This window comes from Anolis carolinensis, chromosome 2, assembly GCF_035594765.1.
Source record: "Anolis carolinensis isolate JA03-04 chromosome 2, rAnoCar3.1.pri, whole genome shotgun sequence".
Classification (NCBI taxonomy): domain Eukaryota; kingdom Metazoa; phylum Chordata; class Lepidosauria; order Squamata; family Dactyloidae; genus Anolis; species Anolis carolinensis.
This window is the reverse complement of record NC_085842.1, coordinates 197108918-197122493: the sequence shown is the minus strand read 5'-3', so window position 1 is coordinate 197122493 and position 13576 is coordinate 197108918. Positions and strand designations below refer to the sequence as shown.

Sequence of the window (13576 nt, the reverse complement as noted above, 5' to 3'; positions counted from 1 at the left end):
TAGCAGTCATGTAAATATATCTGTTTTGTCAGTTATGTTTAATTTAGCAGCCTTGCAATCTGTCTGTCACGTGAGCATCTTTGCATCATATTATTTAAATATAATGGTTGGACAGCTAATGTCCTGGAAGACCAGAATACTCAGCTTGTGTTTTACTGTGTTGGCCAAAGAACCATTCAGCTGTTTATGTAGAGTCCTGCATATTTGTTTTAAAGTGAATTACGTAAGAGCATTATCAGACCTCGAGGCTGTAAAATGTATGGAAATTAACATAGATTTCAAAATACTCGATCTTTGATTTTAGGATCATCAGACGTAAGGAAAAGATACTTCTAAGCTGCTTTACAGGAGGCTGCTTCTCATTTCATTAGCTGTAAAACAGCAACAGCAACTCCCTCCTTCCCTTTAATGAGTGTAGTGTTAATTAAACAGACGTTGAGGGCATATAGAGATCATTTTGAAAAGGCGATTACTTCATGATGGGGAGGGAGGGACCTGTGTGATTTCCAGCTAAGCCTGAGCATGCATTGTGAAAGGGGATCAGTTGTGCCTTTTTCCTCTGTCCATCCTCAGAGGGTAAAGTCCTCCTCCTTGCCTTTCAGCACTCCCCCGTCCAGAACAGCAGCTCTGCCGCTAAACCGGGACAAGTACAGCAGCTCCAGCTCCACGGAGTCCAGCAAGTGCCTGTTGCACAAGAGGTGCTGTATGTTTTCAAGCAGTCACCACCCCCCCCCCCCTCCGCAGATCCCAGTAACTCAGCCAGATTTAGGGTTGGAAAGAGCTCAAGCCTGTTAAGTATTGACACTTCAGGGTTTTTTAAATCACCCTCTGCTAACAATTTTGAAGCGTTCTGTAAAAAAATCTTTATTGCCTTTCAACGAGCCTCTCATTTTGGTATTTGTTTTAAGGTAGTTTTGTGCTTCACAACATACTCATTTTATTTTGATTTTATTTTGAGTTGTCTCACTTGTGTCCAGATTTGTGTAACTTCTAGATAGAGGCATGAGCATCTGTCTGCCAGACTGATTTCTCCGTGTTTCATTTTACACTACTCAAAATGGAAGTTTTTATGTGCGTATATTTCTGTGTTTCACTACTACTCAACGTGCTTTTGTGAAGCAGTCTGTAATTTTGATTGTTGAACAAGGAGGGTGGTTTTTTTTTTTTGTATCTCTGATTTTCAGAAATCAGGTATTTTCCATGTGAGATTTGGGGGTACCACTTTTGTGTGTAACAAAATAATAATAATAATAATAAGAATAAGAATAAGAATAAGAATAAGATTGAACTGCAAAGACTCTGGCACAAGCCAGTAAAGATGGTCCCAGTTGTGATCGGCACACTGGGTGCAGTGCCTAAAGACCTTGGCCAGAACTTTTAAAACAATCGGCGCTGACAAAATTACCATCTATCAGTTACAGAAGGCCACCCTACTCGGACCTGCATGCATTATTCGCCGATACATAGTCCTAGACAATTGGAAAGTGTTCAATGTGTGATCCAATACAACAGCCAGCATAGTGATCTTGTTTGCTGGGTACTAATCTTGTTGTGTATTAAATAATAACTTTATTTTTATACCTCGCCACTATCTCACTGAAGAGACTTGGGCCGGCTTACATATGGGTCAGAAAGTCCAACAGACATAAAAGCAAACAATTCATTAAAACAAAACCACCACTAAAATAAAATAAGAACATTGTAATATAATTATTTTTCACACTGTGTGTATTCATACACACACACACACACACACACGTCCAGAATTACATCCTCGTATTAGCAGATCTTATTTAGCTTGCTTTATGCTATTAGCGCATCCGGACTGTTTTTTCACTTCCTGAAAATTCTGCCATCAAGTGGTCCTTTCTGCTCGCCTTTAGGTTTGAACAGGTTTTCTATGGGAACTGAGCCTTCTATTCACATGAGGTCAAGTTACGCTGAGCTTATTATACCGGGTGGAACATAAAGATCTTCCACATTCTGAAGGAGTATAAAAATAAATTAAGCTATCTAGAAAAACATTGTATATGTTTCTGAAAAGTAGATTAAAACAATTTTGTTTTAATGGGTTTTTAAAACTCATATCAGACAAATCATTTCATACAGATGCAGTTTTAAATCGGCATGCAGAACTCTCCCCAAACTTTGACTTGATAGCCCCAGCACCATGGCATGCTTCTGAGCCTTGACAATTGCCATGTGGATGCTCTTAATGCTGCCATATGTTCTAGCTTTCTAATGGTCCTAGGTCCATTAGTGGATCTAGTTGCCTGAAGATTAGAAATCCTCAGCAATATCATTTTCCAATTTGGTACAGAGGCATTTCGACCGAGTACAAAGATTATATGGAACTCTCTCTGCACTGTTAATACAGAATGGTTCCTCTCATAACATGCTTGAGCAACGAAGTCCTGATGTTCACCGGTCCAACTCATGATGGGTAGTGAAAACAGCAGAGCCTAATCTACCAATTTAGACCTACCCCACTCCTCTACTTCCACTGCAGCCCACACAGTGCCCCCTCGAAATAGGGGAGATCTTTATTCCCCACCTGTATTACCCCCTGAGGTAGGAAGTAAATTTGCAGAAACCTGTCCATAGTAATTCAGTTCATAAAGACAGCACAAACAGTGGAAACTTGCTGACATGATATGTATCCAAGATGGTACAAGGGTGAAAAGTGACAACCTTTGGAAAAGTGGTGTATTTTAAGTCTAGGGTTTATAAATATTCTGATGCAATATAGAGATGGGAAATGGGAGAAAAATCAACCTTTCCAAGCTGTTAGCCGTATCTCCTGAGTATGGACTACCTCTTTCACTGAAATGTGTGCCTCTTGAAGAGTAGATAAAAGAAGTCTCTAATTTACAAGAAACTAGCAGAACCTGTTTTGTTCTACTAGCAAAAGTGATTATATGCTTGCCCCTTCCTAAGCCAGGGAAAGAAACCCCATTTGTCTTTTCGGCCTCCCTAAAGGCTCTGATGTGTTCTGATTTGTTTCACTCTGTAGAGATCCGTTGTGCAGACGACCCCCTCCGCTCCCAAAGCCGGCTCGGTGCAACAGCTGGCGGTGCAAGGGCTTCAACAGGTTCACGTCACGCAAGAGGTAAGCATCCCTAACTGTTGCTCATGACCGTCTTTATTTGCAGCTAATCATGGAGGGGCTTAGCTAGGCTTAACATTCTCTGGTATTTGAGACATTGAAATAAGGGTGAGGAATCCTAGGTCTCTCTAGCAATTGGCCATTCTTGCTGAGGCCAATGGGAGTCTTGAGTCTAGGAACAGCTAGAGATTTTCCAGACTGACTTTAAAGTCACTGTCCCCCACCATCTTAAATTCCTATCCTACAGGGATACTCGCAGCATAAGTCCTTTTAAGTAGTCATATTCCCAATCCAGGATTGACTTTCCAAATGTGTCTTCCCCTTTTCCCTGTAGGATGAGGATAGTTGTCACCCAGAATTCCTCTTCCCTTACAGAAACTTTCCTCTCAAACCCCCAGATTTTGAAATAGGGGAAGATTCTAAGCTCTGCCATTTTCTTGCTTTATAGCAGAACTTTCCAAACTGTCTATCTAGTCACATTATTTGTCTTGGCTACATTGTGTAGGTGTATTGTGCAAATATAACAAGAAATGACAAAATCTTTGAAATGTATCTTATCTTACAAATCATATTTTTAAAAAAAATGTAAATGAAAGGTTTTCATGAGATATGTTGGTTCCCCATGTATTTCATTATAACAATTTATGTATGTGTCCATATCTCTTCTAAGAGGTTTAACCTCCAGTTTGCTAGTAAAACTGAATTACTGTGTCGCAAAATGATGCATTTCTAAAAAATGTGTCACCAGCACGAAACGTTTGGAAAGCTCTGCTTTATAATGTATTTCCTTAACCCCCTTGCAAAATACAATTCAGAACAGCCAGGATGCTGGGACTTCCTGATCTCAGCCTTGGCATCCTCTTCAGGGATTTTTTTTGTACTTCCTTTCTGTTAGCCCCAATTGCTTCAGTCTTTCTGTTTATTACCTAGAGCACAGACAGTGGCCATTCTAAGAGCAGTCAGCAGTCGCAGCAGCAGCCACAGGAAGGAATGCAGCAAAGTCTCTCCCTAGAGTGCAGCAGCAGCAATGACAACAGCAGCAGTTTACCTCAGCTGACCGGCTGCTGTTTATCCAGCTCAGAGCACAGGCTCCACTACATGCACTCCCTAGATCCCGCCTCGGAGCAGTGGGTGGAGCTGGTCCGCATGCTTCCTCAACCGCTCCTCCTGCCACAACAGAAGGTGGTGATAGAGCAGCTGCCATTCCTCTCTTCTCATCACTCCAGTCCTGACCAAAGAGTCAAGATTCAGAGAGTCCCTCAGGTGCTAGTGTTTGGAACAGCAGCAACAGCACTTAAAGTAGGTTCTGAAGAAGGCACCCAGTGAGATCCAAGAATAGCAAGCTCTGTGCAGTTTAGTTCTTGTGGAGGCAGGTAGCACAGCTAGCTGGCACCATCTCCTTCCTACAAGTTCCCTTTCGCCCCCCCCCCCCCCCCAAATCTCTGATGTGACTCCCTCACTTCATTAGTGATGGAAGAGCAGACTTTTTCTTCTCTACATCCTGCCAGAGGAATTGAAATTCTTGGACCTCTTCAGCACTTGATTTGATTGTACTTTAATTTCTTTAAATTAGGGGTAAATATGGAAGTCTTTAGAGACTAAGAGCTGTGGGTAAGCATATTAAATCGCATGGAGGGAGCTTTCAGTAATTGAGAGATAGCTTAGAAGTTTGTCACAGACACCTAGGAGTTCATGGATTTATGAATAAGATCCAGTTTAGCTATGTCTGATCTTGTAATGATGATTGCATGGCAGCTTGTTGGTTTTTTCATCAAAACTGGAACACAGACAGCTTCCTAGGCCAGGGTTGACCCTGTCTCGACAGAAGTGGGAGCTAAATGTTCTGCAGATGACTTCAGAACTATAAGGAGCAAGTACTGTGCTGTAAAGCAATACTGTGCTATCTTTAGTCTGTTCAGTGTTCTCTTTATGTGTAAGCAAGAGAAAGCAAGTGGGGATGAGAATCCTAAGTCTGCACTCCCTCTTCACTGCTTTCATTGTCCTCTATACATGGAGAGAGTCTGTTCACAAAGGAGGGCCATTATTTGCAAATTCAGTAAGATTTTGGAACTCTGAAAAAAGTAATGTCAATCCAGCAAGCAGCTGAAGACAGTCGTAGCTCCATACTCACATACTTACATGATGTGCACATTTCTAGACGTGTCTCTTTTTAGATGTACATTTTGATACTTTGGATGTACTCTCGGTCTGAACTCTTCGCAAGCACAGCTGGTGGGGATGAGAGACAGGGCCTTCTCAGTGGTGGCCCCTCGGCTGTGGAACTCCTTCATTAGTGACATCAGGCAGGCCCCATCCCTCCTGGTTTTTAGGAAAAAAACTTAATAATAGACTATGGATTTTGGAAAATGATTATGGACAAGTATGAGATCATCACTTGGCATTTTATATGGTTTTTAATCTGTTTTATTGATGCATGTTTTATTGTTTATATGTTTAGACTGTTTTATACTTTGATGGGTGTGTTTTTTCTGTGTCTGCACAGCATTGAATTTTTGCTGAATTTTATAAGCTGCCATGAGTCCCCTCCGTGGTGAAAAAGGCGAGGTAGAAATAAAGTGAATAAATAATAAGTAAACACTTTGGATTTAGCTGTAAAATGTAGTGTGTACATGTGCCCTTGAGAATTGTGAGGATTTTATGTAGCTTAGTGGCCTACCACTCCAAGAAGCAACTTAAATTAATCTGTCCTATCAGTCAAAAATTTCTTTCTCAATGAACTTTTAACTTCTGAACAAATTATTCCAAAGGTTTTGTGCATTTTTATTATTACTGTGCGATGATAGCTCTGTGGCAGGTGCAACAGACAAAGAAATGTAATCCACGGACAATTAACATTAACCACATACCAGATCAGAAATGCGGCCTTTTCTATAGAGAAGGAGTGAGGAACCTGAGGCTCTCCAAACATTTCACTATAGCTCCCATCATTCCTGACCATTAGTCATGTTGATTGCCACCGGTTGGCATTTTAATCCAAAGACAAAGAGAGCCATGGTACCTCACCTCTATTCTAGAGTAACCTGATGGGCAAAATTGGAGCACAGTAAGCTTGGCTCTTCCTTTCTCACCTCAGTTTTCCATTCCTGTCATCGCTACTCCCTGCTCCCTCAGGTCCAGCAGGTCCAGCAAGTACCTGTGCAGCATGTCTATCCTAACCAAGTGCAGTATGTGGAAGGAGGAGATGCCAGCTACACAGCAAGTACCATGTGAGTACTACCTTGTGATTAGGAAAATTTGCCATTTTGTTTGCTTCCTTATAATTTGAGTCCACACCAGTCACTTTCAGATAGACCAATAGTTCTCAACCTGTGGGTCCCCAGGTGTTTTGGCCTACAACTCCCAGAAATCCCAGCCAGTTTACCAACTGTTAGGATTTCTGGGAGTTGAAGGCCAAAACATCTTGGGACCCACAGGTTGAGAACCACTGAGCCAGACACTTGGGATGTAAAGAATGGTCACAACGTTTTTTGCCCTTGATGAGAAAATATATCTTGCAAAACAAAATCCATTTGTTCAGGAAAAAAGATGTGAAAAACCCACATCTTATAAACAGAAAATAATGTATTTTGTATCGATATACTGACCTGAATCCTATTGGTCATCCCAAGGAAAACACCTGTTGAATCATTTTGATTTACAGAAATATTGATTCACCATTTATCAGCTTATTTAATGGGTTGCTCCAGTTGGGGCTGTCAATTTCAGGTCTAATGTAGGTTTTGTGCACTTTTGCATTAAAGGGTTGGTTTTCTGTCAAACTCAAAGTTTTGCAATCATAAAATAAGAGTTGGAAGTGTGAAATCACTGAAGTAAAAAAAAAAATCTCATCCTCCAGAGAGAAAGGTTTTTGAATAATTTGTTCTCGCAAGCAAGAACTTAAAAGTGAAGACTTACATTTTGTCTATAGAGCCACTGCCTGAAGGCCTTTTGATTTATGATTCAATTATTCACATTGATGTACATTGACTCTTTCGTGCATCCAAGTCAAAGGTGACCAGTCTCATTCCTCCCAGTGGCCATAGCTTCTAGGACTCTTAGGCTTTAGGATCTCTCCTTGTCTCCAGTAGATTTGGGCAACCAATAAACTGTTGGAAGTAGGGAGGAGGAGAAACAAATTCATTCTCTATCCACAACACACACACACACATAGAACTTGTTCTTAGTGTTGAGGTCAGATGAGTTTTGGAGTTAGGAAATGATAAATTGTTTATCACTTTACTCCTTCCTGCTCCATCTGACAGGATTGCTCTGATCACCTTTGAAGTGATATTGTTTTTATTGGAAGAAATTGAGCCAATCGCCACTCTGGAATCATTCATAAACTGAAATAATAATGAAAGGAGTAACATTTACATGCACCAATTATTGTGATGGGAGGTTGCAAAACAGAAGATTCATTGGCAGTGTAAGAAACAAAAGAGTCTAACCTAGCATGAAAAGCATCAGCTCGGGCCAAAATACATGGAGAGCTAAGTTGAATATGAGTTCTTATACAGCTCCCTAGTTCCACTGCCTCAAGTGCCAAGTGGAAAGTTTTATCTGTTTCCCAGTGCTGAACACTGAACTGAACAATTAAAAAAAAAAAAAACGAACCTCAATGTTGTTAATGCTGTACAGGCTTCTTTATGTATTTTTGTAACACCTACACATTCTATAAAACACAAAACATTCTGCTTTATTTTCTCAGTCTCACGATCCTCTTATTGTATATATTAATGTTTAAGTCTAGAATTTCAGTCAAAAAAACCAACCCCCTGGGTTATCCATAGGTCAGTGTCAGTTAGTGATTCCCAAACTTTGGTCCTCCAGGTGTTTTGGACTTCAGCTACCAAAAGCTCTAGCCAGCTTTGACAACATTCAGGAATTCTGGGAGTTAAAGTCCAAAAAATCTGGAGGACCAAAGTTTGGGAACTCCTAATGTAAGTACTGTCCCCTGAGTCAGTTCTCGTACTTTCCCCTCTCTGCTAAATGGCCCTTTATTTATCCAAAGATCATATTCTGTAATGTTGGTCCCCAAACTTGCCCTTGACCTATATGGGATTTCAACTTATACACAAGTATATAGAGTATGTTTACTGGAGCCTACATTTTGCCAGCTTTAACCCAGAACAGCATTTAGCCTGTAATAGAAGGAAGCAATGGCAATAGCAATAGCAGTAGAAATAGTTAACCGCTCCCTTTTGAATCCCCTGTACTGACTAATGATAGATTGCCTTTTTAAAAAGATATTATTTTTAAATAAGGATTACATGCATCATTAATGCCCACTCCTCCAGCTTCTTGTCAAATACTGTTGCTTTAAAACCTGATTTTACTCAATGTCTAAGTGTCCTGGCAATGGTACAGTTGGCCTCCCTTGAATTGAGCTTGCATCGTTGCTCATTTTAGGCAGCCTGCCTAACATCTCCCTTAACTCCTCATTCCTTTCTTTATCCACCTACTGTATACACACTAGTGCAGACATATGAGACAGCATAGTGCAATGTTTTGGTGGTTGAACTCTCAGAGAGTATGGATAATGCAGCTTCAACCTTCTCAGGAAACTCTTGGTAGTCCCACTGTGTGAGGCAGCAAACAAACAACTGCCCCCCACTGCTTTTGCCCAAGTAGTTTGATATAATTGGCCACTTTTTATCATTTTAATAGAAAGAAATAGAGCCAACCTGGGGCAGCGGTTTCTATATTGAACGAGGGCTCTGGGAGACCAGGGTTCAAATCTCTGCTCAGCCATGGATGCCCACAGGGTGACCTTGAGCAAGTCACACTCTCTCAGCCTCAGAGAAAGGCAACGGAAAACCTCATGACTGGATTTCCAGAATTTAAGAGTCAGTTTGAAGATAAATAACAATGACATCAGTAACATTTTTAGTAGGTGTCCCATTTTGACATCAGGTTGTTAACGGTGGCTTATATCTTGTGGTCCCACTTGGCATATTCAATGACTTTGGAGGAAATTGGTCATCTACAAGCAGTGGCATCAAAAGACAAAATGGGGATATTACATTAGTTCTCTGTTCCTTACATATGTACTGAGGTAAACTGCCATTTAATACCACATGTATTTATTGATTTATTCCAGGTCTGTCATGAACCTCTTTCACTGTGGAAACCACATCCCCATATAATCCTGTCCCCCCCCCCCCAAATATTGATTGCAGTTAATCCAACACATGTTATTATTGTTGTTTGACTGCTTTAGAAGGTTACTAACCAGACAGACTCACAATCCAACATGTATTTAATGTATTCAACTTAAACCGTTGGTTTCATCTGAAATAGTACTCACAGTGGTCATGTTACCTATCTGTATTAATGTGATACACTTCCCCACATAGGCAGATCATAGTAGGAGCCTCATTAGTCAGCCTTGTCAGCCATTTGTGTGGTTTTCTGCTAGTCTATATATATAAAAGAGTGATGGCATCACGGCAGCGGACAAAACAACAAAAGTAAACACCCCACATCCTCGAAAATTGACAGCACAACCCCTCATCCATGCCTCTAGGTTGATACAACAAAAAGAAAAGAAAAATAAAGTCCTAATTAGAGGGAGAGGAATAATTGTTTTTATCCAATTGCTGCCAGTTAGAAGGCTAAGCTCCGCTCACTTGGTTTCCTAGCAACCCACTCAGCCCAGGGGACCCTTTACCTTAACTACCACCAATTCATCAGTACTTTATTTCCCATACCACCATACTTCGCCACAGCAACGTGTGGCCGGGCACAGCTAGTAGTATAGAAAGTTCTATATGCATTCTACCAAGTCTAATGGTTTAAAGTTACAGGAGGTTATATCTTGATTCAACATTTGGAGAAATGTCTTGACAGTAAGACCAGTTGAGCAGTGAAATCATTTACTATGTTATTGCCTTGTTGTAATGTTGTTGATTTTATTGAGATACGTTGATTTTATTGAGATCTATGTTTGGTTTTAACCTTGTTGAACCGAATTTGTCTCCATGTAAACTGCCCCGAGTCCCTTCGGTGAGATAGAGGCGAGATATAAAAATAAAGTTGTTGTTGTTGTTGTTGTTGTTGTTGTTACTGGCCTTCTACTTGCTGGAGATCCTGCACTGAGCTAGACTCAGTAGTCTGTGCGACCACTTTCAACACAATGATTCTGTGATTTGTAGGAAATTGGACACAATATTTTGGGGAAAGGAACCATAAGCAATTATAGTTGTGATTTCGATTTTTGTGGATTTGATTATTTGCAGAATTAATTTAAAATTTTCTCTCTTAGAACCTCCAGGTGCTCCAGTGTGTCTCTATGATCAACTTCCTTCTGTTATGCTGAAGGGTCTAAAATTATTTAGAAATCACTAGGTCTTCAAAAGCGATTCTATTGTCAGCTCTAGTAGAAGTTGGCCATAGAGACATACTTGAAAGACTTAGAAATGTCTAGAGAGCTTTTCTCTCAGGTAAAAAAAAGCAATTTCCTTATCCCCAGTTTTTCACTTTCACAGTGATTTTGTGCCCCTGGTACCAGTAAATGTGGAGAATTGAATATACTGTAAGGATTTCTCCTGTTTTCCCAAAACAAGATCCTGAAACACGGAATTGGCATAATTTGCTTAAAATTCCATTGACCCATGAGAGAATAGATTGAATTTGTTTAAAAACAACAGAAATGTCCTAAGGGCCATCCCTTAATCATCTTGCAGCTGAACAGTTGAACAAACAAACAAAAAAGAACTTTTTTGAGCTGAGTGGCAAGGAAGTGGAGGTTAGCTCTACAACCTGCCCTTCCTTGTTTGCTGTAGGGTTGGGCATATATTTACCTACCACTGACCCATCATGAATTGCTGTTTTTCCACATGGAGAGCATAATGGCGCCAGTACCTGACATGATTTTCTTCCTTTCAGACGCTCCAACACGTATTCTTACACAGAGACCCCTCTCTACACTCAGAACGCTGGAGCAAACTACTATGAATCACAAGGCACTTCAACACAGGTCTCTAGCCCAGCAACCTCCCAGACAGTGGCCAGTAGTGGCTCAGTGCCTATGTATGTCTCTGGAGGGCAGATCATAGCCAACCCAAGTGGAGGCAGCAGTGCTGGAGGAGGAGGAGGAGGCAGCGGCGGTGGAGGAGGAGGAGGAGGCGGCGCAGGAAATGGTGGAAGTAGCACTCCTGGTGGTGGAGGAGGCAGTGGCAGCGGCAGTAGTAGCAGTACAGGGACCTATGTGATACAAGGAGGCTACATGCTGGGAAGTTCAAGCCAGTCCTATTCACACACCACCCGTGCCTCCCCGGCAACTGTAAGTACATAAGCGTTCCACTACACTTCCACTTGAAGCTCGCTGGACTTGGAAACTTAGATTCTCCCCTCTGCAGGCAATCCAAGCACTTGCCTTATGCAGTAGTTTTTCATTACTGTATTCCAGGGAATGGTGACAAAATGGTGACTCTGGACTTCCTAGGGTTCGATCTGTAAACACATGCTTATTTCTTCAACTCTCCAAACTAGGACTAACCATATCATCCCTTCTCTGTTGATCATCATCCAGAGCAGCAGCAGTAAGGAACTCTCCAGGATTTGACAGCTGCTGGAATGGGTGAAGGACAGGGAATTGTATATGCCCTGTTATGCTCTACCAGCTTGAAGCTATATGTGCAGAATAGGTGGGACTGTTACCGTATTCCTGCACCGTGAACATTATGCTTCTGTTAATGTAGCCAAATGTTTTGTTAGCTTTTTCAGGTGCTGCATTACCCTTCAAGCTCATGCTGAGCTTGTGAACTACGAAGACATCTTGGCCCTATTTACACATGTTACTTCTGTGTTGTGTCTCCCACGCCTGATCCTTCTGCAGTTGATTTTTCATGCTTAAATGCAAGACTGGGCAATTTACCTTCAATAAATCTCACCTCTTTGCAAAATGTAGCCCTTTAGATACTGTCATACTGCAACTCCCAGCATGACCCACTTCCAATGGCAAATCATTCTGGGAGATGCAGTCCAAGACATCTGGAGAGTTAAACTTTGCCCATTCCTGGTTTAGTGGGCAGTGTGTTAGTTATTGTGAACACACGATTTGTCACAGACTCAAAGGCAGGCACAACATTTGTCAAAGGCATACTTATATATGGACAAATGTGAAAAATTACTATGTGCCAGGTTCTGTCAAAGTTCTCAGCAAAAGTGATTTTGTCATTAGGCACTGTGGTCAGTTTTGGATCCCAGTAAAGCAGGCCTGCACAACTTGTGGTCGCCCAGATGTTTGGAACTCCAGCTCCCAGAAGTGCTAGCTGGCTTGTCCAGTGGTCAGGGATTCTGGGAGTTGAAGTCCAAAATACCGGGTGGACCACAGGTTGTGCAGGCCTGCATTAAAAGAACGCTGTTGTCCATACCATTTACATAAAGTCAAAACACACAGGCAATGTGCATCTTTAATTTTCTTTCTTCATTTAACTGGCATAGAAAAGCTTCCTGAAGGATTCTGTCATGTGTTAAGTAGTGGGAGGGCAATGCTGTCTGGGTTTTCCAGCTCTGAGCATTGCATCTCTCACCTCATAGCTTTTCCTCTTTGAGTCATGCCTATCAGGAATACTGTTTTCCAGACAGTGCTGATCTAGTTCACGGATTGTCAAATCAACCTGTTCTTTATTTGTCCCACATTAGATTCATTATGATCCCTGGGTTCTTCTCACCATACCACCATAAGATGATATTGAGTAGCTTGAAACACACCCAGCCATATCTTTTCACTGCTGCCCATGTGGCTGCTGAGAGTTCTGCCTGTGTTAATGTAACAGAAACTGGATTGAGAAGCCAGCCAAAGCATGTAAAGAGCCCCTGTGGTCCTTGTTTAAAAAGGGCTAAACTTAGGGCCACGTCGCCTCCTTGCATCAGTTAGGGACTGGGTTGTAGAAACAAGGACTAAACTCTTGCAGGGATCCTAAGACAGGCATCTGCCACCCAGAAGTGACAGTGCTTGAATTGTTAATTGGAAGATATGTGGCAAAAAGCCTGAGCTCTGTCAATTAATAACCGCAAGTGAAAGGAGAGCATCAAAGCTTGAAGGGAAGTTGGAAGAAACTGTAACGCGAAGCCCTCTTTCTTGGCAGGTCCAGTGGCTGTTGGATAACTATGAGACTGCTGAGGGCGTAAGCCTTCCCCGCAGTACCTTGTACTGCCATTACCTCCTGCATTGCCAGGAGCAGAAACTGGAGCCAGTCAACGCAGCATCCTTTGGCAAGCTGATCCGCTCGGTGTTTATGGGTCTTCGTACTCGCCGGCTTGGAACCAGGTAAGCAGAGGAGAACTTCCCCACTGGGGCTTATATGCTTCCAGTGAGGTCTCTTGCCCACCAGTCCTCAGGCCTAGTCCTGGAGCTTGCATCTTTCTGATTTGCATTACAAGCAGCATTTTGCAGTGGTCAGATAGGTGAAATATTTGCTTTGTGTTTTTGTCTTGATAACTTATCAGTAGAATATTAATAGG

The 13576-nt window shown here is 41.7% G+C and overlaps 1 protein-coding gene across 9 annotated transcripts in view; it reads left to right on the top strand.

Moving 5' to 3' along the window:
- The window catches only part of rfx1 (regulatory factor X1), a 76879-nt gene that overhangs the window by 37528 nt on the left and 25775 nt on the right, over positions 1-13576 (top strand). For 4 of the 9 annotated variants that reach the window (XM_062971485.1, XM_062971484.1, XM_062971489.1 and 1 more), the window contains 6 exons: positions 603-698; positions 3014-3109; positions 4037-4405; positions 6239-6333; positions 10994-11390; positions 13201-13382. In XM_062971485.1, the coding sequence (XP_062827555.1) occupies positions 603-698; positions 3014-3109; positions 4037-4405; positions 6239-6333; positions 10994-11390; positions 13201-13382 (1235 nt within the window). The remainder of the gene's footprint in view (positions 1-602; positions 699-3013; positions 3110-4036; positions 4406-6238; positions 6334-10993; positions 11391-13200; positions 13383-13576) is intronic. The other 5 variants (XM_062971487.1, XM_062971486.1, XM_008103726.3 and 2 more) reach the window with 3 other exon arrangements.